General features: G+C 44.7%; 1 protein-coding gene across 1 annotated transcript; it reads right to left on the bottom strand.

Annotated features, from left to right (window-relative positions):
* Nucleotides 1-3,626: 3,626 nt before the first annotated feature.
* LOC145988960 (glutamate receptor ionotropic, delta-2-like) lies at nt 3,627-5,606 on the bottom strand. The gene has a single exon (XM_083124263.1). The coding sequence runs from the start codon at nt 5,604-5,606 to the stop codon at nt 3,627-3,629; it is 1,980 nt and encodes a 659-aa protein (XP_082980389.1).
* Between the last annotated feature and the right edge of the window lie 5,579 nt (nt 5,607-11,185).

Below are 11,185 nucleotides of genomic sequence, written 5' to 3'. Positions count from 1 at the left end.
TCGGAAAGCAGTTATCTAAAACAATTGGGTCGGCGTAGTTAAACCTTTCGTTCGAATGAACGTACGCATCAAGTAGTAAGTACGACATTTACCAAGTTTCTCGGACGGGGGTAATACACACAAGCCTCTCTCGTCCATTGAGAACAAATACATCATTACATAGTGATGCGAAACTTAATCGGCTCCAGCTGCCGGAATACACAAACCAAACGTCGGCGCGAGAAAAAATTACAACAAAAACCACTATGCAATAAAGAGTACTACACTCGCACGACCTTGCAATATAAAATACGCTTTCCACAAATAAAAAGATTAATCGGTCAACTATTGACAAGCTAAATGACGCGACGGGGCGGTCGGTTACACAAAAGTGGAGCACACTTTGACAATTTACACGAAAAATTAACTTTATGTAATGGAGGTTCTAACTCTGAATGCAGACAATCAAATTATTACATATGAACATGAAATGACCTTTTATATGACATTACTAAAAAACATCAGACACGGAAGTTAGGTTCGGGGGTTCCTTAGTCACTTTGCAAATCAGTGAGACTTCGGCTTTTACGGTACGGGGTTGTTACATGTTACATGGACATAGACCATCTGAAGAATACTCTAACAGACTCTGCTACATCGTGTGATCGTGCATCTTTCCTGGATGCGGGAATTTGCACAAGGTTCCTTTTCGGCGAAAATGTTCTTCGTGGTCGAACTCAGGGAAGGATGATTGCGACGATATTGGGCACTTTCACTTTCGTAGAACGTCGCATGTCTCTCTTCTCACAAGCGTCGGCTGCACGTGGTCACGCGTCGGTCCGGAATCTCTCTAGTGTGTCGTGCATCAATCAAACGTCGTCCTGGAATCATCTCTCTCTCTCTCTCAATTGTGCTTCTGTCGGGCGCTGATCTAGAGTCATCCTTCCCTCTCTCTCTGGTAAGGGGCTTCTGTCGGACGTCGAACTGGAAACGTCCTTCTGGGCGTCGGGCAATGTTGGGCTTCGCGGCGCTGTGTGTGTCCGTCGTCGGTCATCGGCGTTGGCTTCACCGGATGGTGGCGGTGCATCGTTGCAGGCGTCGGGGAAGGCGACGGCCTCCCTTCTCTATCTTTTTAGCCGCCCATTTTTATGGTAGTCCACGCTTGGTAAAAACAAACCACCGCGTAATGCTTCACCAAATAAAGCGCACACTGGTAACTCTCTATCGGCAATTCGCTCACGGTACGTAACAAAAACAAAGTCCACGGAGACAAGACAATAGTCACGCGAGAGTGTAGCGCGGAAATGCTCTCTCTACAAAATCTGGATAAAACTGTGTGGTGAACTCCAAGTCCTGCAGATTTATACCAGATTCAAAATTGTCTGTTGGAAACGCGTTAGAGTGGCTTGGCTTGGGTTTCCGAAGAGATGGAAATGACCTGTGGTCCATTGTCTCGAAATGCGGTCACAAGGCGTGTCCTCGGTTCTTGCTAGCTTGGGTTCCAGCTGATTATCCTGGTCATCCGAGAAAAATAGTTTCGGCCTCCCGCGGCGAATTCTCCGTTGGTCCCGACGAAAATAAGTCTTCCCTTTCTCCGTGAAGACCCTTTTTGGTGCAAATATGCCAAGTAATTTGTCGTATTGACAGTTCGGCTGTCACTCAGAAAACCCGTCTCCCAACTCCCGACGTCTGGCTCGGATACAAATCTTTCCACAAAATAAACCAAACCTCACACTTTACATTTAAACATAATATGAATCAATAAACAAAAATGAATAATATAGAACGGTGTTTTTCACAAGTCACTGGATACCGTGACACTGCAAGAGAAATTGAACGAGGGCAAGAATTCGACCTATTTCCCCACCCGCCTAACAGTCCTGACATTAGTCCACGACAAGTTGACTTAAGGGCAGTGGTGGCTCGTGTGGAATTTTTGGGGTGTAGGAAGTTATGGTAAACAGACCGAGGATAGTTTTTGAAAATGCGTTCAATTACACAGTGACTGACATGTATCGCCTGTAGCGTGGATTAGCCATTGGATTTGTAATGTTAGCTGCATGCCCTCCCTGCCTGTCATGTGTGGATTAAGAACAGCTTTCCCAATACCAACCTCCTGATAACAAAAGGTGCTGTTTCAACTCATAAATTACGCTAAATGTGATAAAATTATGCTAGGGTTTATTATTATTATTATACAATTATTATTAATTTATTATCATTTTCTGATGACTGTAGTAGTTTTAAGTTCAATTTAGTTTGCTATTTTGGAGTTGTGAACTGCGTTATTGATTATTTATTGTAGTTAGGCAACATTAGTAATTTCGACCATTCAATAAAATGGGTTTAGCATAGTGCTTGAAAAAAGTTGAAGAAAATTCCATGACTGGTAAAGGCGTCCGTTTGTTTTATTTGTGACCTCCAACTTTCTACCGATTTCCTTTTATGAAATGTTCCTCCCTTGTTAGATCGGGGAGGATGAAGAAAATATGAAAACAAGAGGATGGATTAGGGCCTGTAAAAGCTTGTCCCTTGGTCAGAATTCTTCCTTTTGTTTGAAACAAGTCCACTAGAGAAGTACGAACAAGATCTGGAGATTTTCTTAAAAATAAATGTTTCCTCAAAATATCTTCATCATAATTCAATTTCTCTTTTTCCCAGGGACGCCCGTTTTTTGAAATGATGCTGGATTCTCCATTATGCCAAACACAGTGTGCTAGGTGCCAACGAAGTTCAATTTTTTCTAGGTTTAGAACCATTATGCTAGAGTTGGCATCACTGTTGAGGAACCCACGGGAGCTTCCTCGCGGACCTTATAACTGGGCAACCCGCGCCCTTCCTTGCACTGCCCCTCATCCATCTGCCTGTAGGATGACGAGAAAGGTTCCTCAGCGGCAGGCAAAGACGGTCGTGTTTGGGCAACAGATCTGGAACGAGCGGGTGACAGCTAGCACATTGACTCTTGACAGTCGAGTAACGAACCTTGATTGCGTTCAAAATTGTATAACGCTCATTAAACTCTTAAAAAGTAGAACACTGTAAATAAGTATAAATGGAACTGTAGGAAGTTCCTCACTTCCTACAAGGAGGAATCGCCACTGCTTAAGGGTCTCCCTTATCGCACAACACTTTAGACACCTTGGGTTCTGACGTCACACGAGGGATACCAACGTTGTTAGGTTAGGTCTGTTAGGATTGGTTCTATTAACAAATTTATTATTTATGCTAAGGGAACTAAACCTAGTTAGCCTAACCTAACAACTTAGGCATTTAGCCTAACAATAAAGCATTCCCCGGTGACGTCAGAACGCAAGGTTGCTAAAGTGTTGTGCTATAAGGGATACCCTTGACTTAATCCTCTGAACTGAAAAAATCGATAACCGTCCACATATTTATGACAAGGCCACTCGAGTAATCGCTCACCTGAACGAGGAAGATGGCCTAACGGGAATGCAAGACTTACCCAAACGTTGGTGCGCTATGGTAAAGAAACACTGGTGTGGAAATATATTTCATAAAACTCCTTTTTGATAAAACCTACAGTGTGCAAAACGTTTGAAACGATCATAATAATTCTAATAGTCTTATGTTGTAGATATTTTGAGACTTGAACCGCCAACATCCTGAGTCTCTGAGATTATGGTCCTTCAGTTCATGGGAAGATAATTTTGTAGCATCTGGTTTCTCATCCTCCGTCTCGCACGTATATTAGGACCTTCTCCTTTCCGTTTTCGCCTTGTGCAGAGAAACCGGACGTTCTCGAGGATGAAGAACACTAAGGAGATGCCAACCCCAATGCCAAGGAGCATGAAGACGCCCTGCAAGTGGGTTAGGCTCAGTTGGACCACAGAAGAGTCGGGAACGTGAAGGTTCTCGTTCATCTTTGACGTCGTGTCCCTCTTCCACTTATCCACGAAACCTTCCCTCACAAGTCTCTTGATGATCTCGCTCAGCCGTTGCTCCAGGAACGAGCCTTTCCTCAGATACATGAGGGAGTAGAAGGTGTTGATGATCTGGTCCATGATGTGCACCCTTGGTGCCATTTTCGGATGCACCTTGTGTACCAGGTATGCCATGGAGGCTCCGTCCCACGAGAACACGAATTTTCTGTCGAAGGCTACTTTTCTGAGATAACCGTCAATATCCACGCTAGGCACCCATTTCTGGACAATGGCCGCATCTTCCTCGTCTGCTAGAGACGAGAAGAAATCTCTTATACCTGAGGGACCCCCAAACTCTAGTCCTGACTTCAGCAATGCCTGGAATGAGTCTATCTCTGGATAGAATACCGGGACTGTGAAAAAGCTTGTCAAACAGCTGACATACAGAGTGCCGATGATTAAGGAGTAGAAGAGGAACATGATGTAGAATGCGCGTACAACTAAAGAGATTGGATGATCCGTTGTGGCGCCACCCATAAACAAAGCCCATATGTAGAAGCAAGGAAATCCGTTGCTGGTGAAGACTCCTTTCTCCAGGTACGGCGCGGCCCATTTCAGGATCTGAAGGAACAACGGCGAGATGACCAGTGTCCCAAAGACGGAAGCCCAGCACGAATAGTCGAATGGAAGTATTATGTTCATCCACTGTGGGAGTTCAAACGCTTTCGGAGCCGCGAACACCATGTACTGCACTGTGATCGGAGTCGTCGCATCAAGGTCGGCCAAGATTTCAGGCATCGCAAGGCAGTTGGCAAAACACACCTCCGCCCTCTCGTGGAAGACGTCTCCTAGCATCCCCGTGTAGGACCCGTTGGCCAGTCGCGACCCCCACATCATATTATCCCTTGGAGTGCTTACGACAGGAGTGAAGTTGGTCGCATAGGCTGCTGCGTTGAGGATCTTGCCTTCGATTCCATTCACGGCGTAGGTCCCGTCGTCTTGAGGCTCCAGGATCACGTGTGGAAGAAACGTGAAGGTCGACACCCTCACGGGACATCCGTCCATGTATTCTGTTTTCACAGGGAAAACGTCCACCTTGTGTCTCAACACTTTGCCGTCCCATTCGTTCACTGCAACTCCACGGAAATTGGCACAATTGCCAGCCGTGAAGGGAAAGAAGGTATACATTGTTGTCCGTGCATTGTTACGAGCTTCCTGAAGCAGCACGATCACGTCCAGTAACTGTTGTCGGAAGAACGCTTCAAATATTGTTGACAGGTCTTCAACCCCACTGTCGCTCGAGAGGACAACAATGTACTTAGAGTGAGGGTTCCAGTATTGACCACTAGAGGCGCTGAATGCTTCGAGTACCGATTGAGGGCTTCTCACAAGGAACACCACTGGACATTCCTGCTGGTTAATGTCTAGCTCGGATGTCGTCTTGAGGTTGTAGATTAGGACTGGGAATCTGAGTAGTGTTGCGAGCAGATTGTCCATGTCAGACTCACCACTGTTGTCCACCAGCACCTGAAGGAGCTTCGTACCTTGGAAGCGAGTATCCAATAGATGAACCACTCCACTGAACAGCAGTTGTTGGCTTCGCTGTGGCTCTTCCAGTTCAGAAAACCCACCGGTCCCTTGGAGAACTAGTGACACGAAGCACAACTGACGAAACAGAGAAGTGCTCTGGGATGCATCCTTTGGCTCCTTATCCCAAAACTTCAACCTGACGGTTCTGACTATCATGTTCCTCGCGTATCAACCAATCAGTGTAGTAAACTCGCTTCTGTGCATGGCTCGTCCAGAAGCGTTCTTTTGGATTGCTGAACTGCGAATCTACCACGCTATTTTCGCTTCCGAGTTGTTAAACATCGATTTTGACCTGAACGACCTTTATTCGTGAATATTCCGTACTTACCGGATTATTATCTATACGACCTTGTCCTTATCTTTAGGATCATTACAAATCGGGTGGAGGAAATATATTATTGCAATTCAGGCATAGCTTATGTACACTGTGTATACATATTTGTTAAGCAATAATGATATATAATACATATTGATCATTGGGTTGCTAGTGGGAGAGAAACGCACATGGCATGTCTACTGGTTTGATATGATATGGTGTTAGTTTTGTTATCTAAACATAATTTTCTGTTTCCAGATATTTTCCGGTGATTGTTAATCTGGTTCTGGTGTACGAGTAGTTTGGAAATATAGAATGCTACAAGGGTCGTTCAAGGTTGACCAGGATTTTCGTACGTAAAAAATCGATGAATAGCCGGATCATGATGAAACGTGCGGGTGACGTAACGTATTCCTTCGCGAGTAACTAGCGCCCGGCATGACGTATTTCGCGCATGCGCAGCAGTTGCAGCGAACATGGCGGCAAGCAGTGTGTCTGTGGCTGTGGAGCAGCGGTGTGTAATCAAATTTCTCGTGAAGGAGAAAGTGAAACCAGCTGAGATTTTCAGACGATTGCAAGCACAGTATGGTGAACAAACGATGTCGCGGACAAAAGTGTACGAATGGTGTGAGCAGTTTCGCGAAGGACGGGAGCTGGTGACAAATGAAGCGCATGGACACATTCGCCCGACTGCATTCACACCAGTGAATATCGCACGTGTTGAGCAAATGATTCTTGAGAACCGGCGAGTAACAGTGCGGGATATTGCTGCCGAGGTGAATATCAGTGTCGGGAGTGTTGAGACAATCATTCACGACCACTTACGCTTCCGCAAAATCTGTGCAAGGTGGGTTCCCCGCCAGCTGACATTCGATCAGAAGTGGACACGCAGGACGGTCTGTGAACAGCTTCTGAATCGGTTTCATCACATGTGATGAAACATGGTTGCACAATTCAACCCCAGAGACCAAAAGACGCAGCATGGAGTGGCGGCATAAAGGTTCTCCGTCCCCCAAGAAAAGAAAACGCAGCCGTCCGCTGGAAAGATCATGGCAAGTGTCTTCTGGGACATGAAGGGCGTTATCCATGTGGATTTTCTGGACAAAGGAAGCGCGATTAATGCCCAGTATTACTCCACATTGTTGAGTGGTGCTGTACGAAAGTCCATTCGCAAGAAAAGACCTGGGATGTTGTCTGGAAATGCCATTCTTCTCCGTGACAATGCCTGCCCTCACACGGCCAATGTGACAACAACAACTCTGGCCGACATGCGCTGGGAAGTTCTGCCCCATCCCCCTACAGTCCGGATTTAGCCCCCAGTGATTATCATTTGTTTGCACCCCTTAAAGACCATCTGGGAGGGAAGAAATTCACGACAGACGAAGCACTGCGGAGCGATGTCCTCCAGTGGCTACGACAACAACCAAGTTCTTTCTACGCCAAAGGAATTCGGGAGCTGCCAGAACGATGGCAACGGTGCCTCGGCGCGCACGGAGAATACTTTGAAAAACTGACATAGTTTGGTGTTTCTTCTGCTACCTATTTCCCCTGCAGAAATAAAAGTCCCGGTCAACCTTGAACGACCCTTGTACCTTGTAATTAAATATGCTGTGTAATATATGCTTATCTATATATTTGAAAACTAAACGTAACCTTTCATGAAGGCTAGCATATGTATATGTGTGAATGTGTGCAAATATATGCTCATACAACTCAGAAAATATATGTTTGCACATAATTTAACTGAAGGTTGGGGGAAGGGGGTAGTACGAACTGAATTGACAGAAAAAGTCTCCCAAGTTTACATGCATGTTACAAATCTTTGACACGGTCCTGTGGCATGTCAACGGTAGTTCAGTACTGTCCAGCCAGATGCATATCTAGCGTGATATGGTTTCCCAGGCCAGTGGATTCGATCTCCTTCACCAAATGTACACTGCCGTTTCTATGCGTTGCATTCTTGCCGAATTTGTTATGAAAGTTAGCACTACGTCATCAGGGAGGCCCAATATGTATTGTTAAAGTATAAACGTAATGCTACTCTTAACAGAAATTCCAACAGTGCAAGGGAAGCGCAGTGGTTGTTTCTAGATCCATTTCTTTTCAAACTGACAACAGTATTAATCTAATAAGGGATGAGAACTTCCTAGACAGGCCCGTAGCCAGGATTTTAATTCGGTAGGGGCTCATCGCTTATCAGCAGCCGCCAGCTAAAGGTTAAAAAAAGGGGGTTAGAAGCCCTGAAGATGAATTTCTCAGTATATTACAAATTATTATGCAAGATGTTTAATCCTGATAAGGAAGTAGAATTAATTACCAATATCCACTATTTAAATTGGATATTTGTGGGATTTCTAGGATACTGGGATACCTTAGGCCCCCCCCCCCCCCACCTCCTGGCTATGTGCCTGTTCCTAGAGCACCACAAACGTTCACTTCTTCAATTTAGTTTAGCTATTTTAGCCGTTTTGAAATAGTGTCGTTTCCTGCGTGCTGCTGTAACGAAGTTAAAACTCATCCTTCTTGAAAGCGAGTAAGCTACGAGATTCATCAACTTTTCCGTTCGTACTGACAATATAGCGGTTACTGGCAACCTTGCGAAGACACAGTAGATTAATGAGGAGGCATGTCATTGGTCGGGAGGCAAAAAACCCAACGACCTGAGCGCAAAAAGAGCAAGTCGGGACACGCCCTGGCGGTCCAATTTCCCACTTGGCACAGGACTCGGATGAAACTGGAATCCCCCCGGGGGTGCCGAAAACACCAGGAAGCGCTGTGTCCTGACTTCGAAACCCGGAAACACAGAATTCGCGTATTGTTACGTCCCTTGGCAAAGGTTTCTTGAGGGGATGGCAACGTGACCAGGCGACACTTGACAGTGCATCGGTCTTGTATCGAGTGGTAAATAATACCTATCTCGTCTCGAAGGGCAAGTCTGTGCTGCACGAAAATTCACAACGTGTAGTAATCCGTAAGAGAATTTTATTTCGGGAGGGCGGGGGGCATCCCTTATCAGTAACCGCCATCTAAAGGGGAAAAAAGATAGAATCTCCGAAGATAAATTTCTCACTACATTGCAACTTATTATACACGATGCTTAATCCTGCTAATGAAGTAAAATTATTGCCACCATACACTATTTAAATTAGATATTGTTAGGATTTTGGAGTGGGCTTCAGCACACAGAGCCATTCCCCTGGCTACGTGCCTGATAAAAGACTTTTCTTTGTTTTTCTGTTTGACGCTTCGTTTCGACGCTACAAGCCGTCGGAACGGTATTTTAACTCTGAGCCACACAAATATGAAAAAATGGGGGCACCGGAACGTCAGCTACGCAAAATATACAGGGAGTCCATAAAGTCCTGCAAAAAACTAAAACTCTATAACTTTTTAGCTGTTGCGTTTAACAATACACATTTTTTGGGTGAGAAGGGTGGAAGTTTAAAGTTTGGTTCTGGCCACACTGCTCAGTGACGCTTGCACTGGTAATCAGGTGATCATGTGACTTAAGATGGCGTCCATCCAGGAAAAGGCACAGTGTGTTCTGTGGTTTGCAGATTTAAAATTTTGTGTTTCAGTACAGAGAAAGTTCCAGACAACATATGGGAAACCACCCCCAGCAAATTCAAGTATCAAGAGATGGTATGAGTTTAAGACAACGGAAAGTGTGTCAGATTTGCCACGCAGTGGAAGGCCAGGATCGAGTGACGATGTGATTCAGTCAGTGATTTTTCTTCGAGGAAAACACGGTAAATGGCAACAACTATCTGAACATGCTACAGACATTCCTTGTGCCAGAACTTAATAGGTTAGGCATCATCAATGACGTCCACATGCAACAAGATGGGGCGCCGCCGCATTTTGCCCTTGAAGTTCGGCAGTTTCTTAACGAACAATTTCAAGGTAGATGGATTGGCCGAAGAGGGCCCACACCTTGGCCTATAAGATCGCCAGACTTGTTACCTTTGCGATTATTGGTTGTGGGGACATGTAAAGACCGAGGTGTATTCACAGAAACCAGCTAATCTGGACACCGTCAGCACCCAATTCTCGGTTTAACAAAAAGACTGCAACCGTGTTTGGACGTGAATGGTGCACAATTGGAGGTTTGGCGATGAACCTAACAAGCAGCAAATAAACTTTGAACCTTGCTGTAAGTACACACAAAATATTTTGTTAATAAACTTAATAGTTTTCAAGTTATAGAGTTTTAGTTTTTTGCAGGACTTTATGGACTCCCTGTATTTACCGGATTCCCCCGTTTATCATTGTTCTTCCCTTCATTTTTTTTTATTTTTTCATTTTTCACACAGTACATGTTCACAATTGCCACTAATGGACTTTGTACTGCAAACAAACTGTATAATTAATCAGGGGGTAGATAGCCACTTGGTATATCTGCATATGTGGCATACTAAAGTAAAATTGCAATTTTTCCATTAGTAAACTTGGCGGGGCGGTGGAATAACCGCGAAACGGACTGAGCGCGAAAGAGCACAACCGCGAAACGTAACACAGGATTAAACGCGAATGGAATAACAGCGAACGGAATAAACGCGAAGGAATATGCGCGAAAGGTTTAAGCGCGAAATGGAATAAGAGCGAAAGGAATAACCCCGAAACGGATTAAGCGCGAAACGCGAAAGGAACAACCGCAAAAATTTCACTTTCTCGCTTAAACCACTTTCCCGGTAGTTCTGACGACCCTCCTAGGCGTTGTACGGGGCCTCGCCGATGGCGCAGTGGTAGCGTCGTCGCCTTGTAATCAAGGGGTCCCGGGTTCGATACCCGGTGGAGGCACAAGTGGTTCGGATCCCACTATAAACGGTAGGTCCAGTCGAGTCCCGATTAGCCTTACTGTGCATAAAGTGGAGTTAAACACCAACCCAACTCAACATAGGCGTTGTAGGGCAGTGGTACTCAACCTTCGTGAGCCATTTACAAGTAAAGTCTTTTACTTCTAATTGGATTTCTATTTTTAAAAACTTTACACGTTAATTAGTATGTAACCTTGAAATTTAATATTAATAAGAAATTATAGCATCACCTTGCACAGCATTAGTTTGATTGCGTATAGGCTTGTTCAAATATAAAATTAGGTTTAAATTAGTTCACAACGACTGCATCTAATGGAATCTTTCAGTTTCCTCTCGCCAATATCATTAAATTAATTTGGTAAGTGCTCATTGGCATGTTCCTTTTCGGACACCGGAAGATTCCAATTAATCACAAAATTTCCACTTCAATGTATTTGTTAATGAAAATTGCTGCACAATCAAAATTGTCCAAGGTGGTCGCCTAACTTCTAAATTTGGTTGCGGGAATCAACGCGCTCCTCGGTTGTATCGTTGCCAAAGCATTTTCTGTTATCACATTGGAAACCGGAGCCAAAGGTCATCTCTACAGGTCGTTGCCAGTT

This window comes from Lepisma saccharinum, chromosome 6, assembly GCF_977018435.1.
Source record: "Lepisma saccharinum chromosome 6, izLepSacc3.1, whole genome shotgun sequence".
Lineage (NCBI taxonomy): Eukaryota > Metazoa > Arthropoda > Insecta > Zygentoma > Lepismatidae > Lepisma > Lepisma saccharinum.
This window is presented reverse-complemented; position numbering and strand designations above follow the sequence as displayed.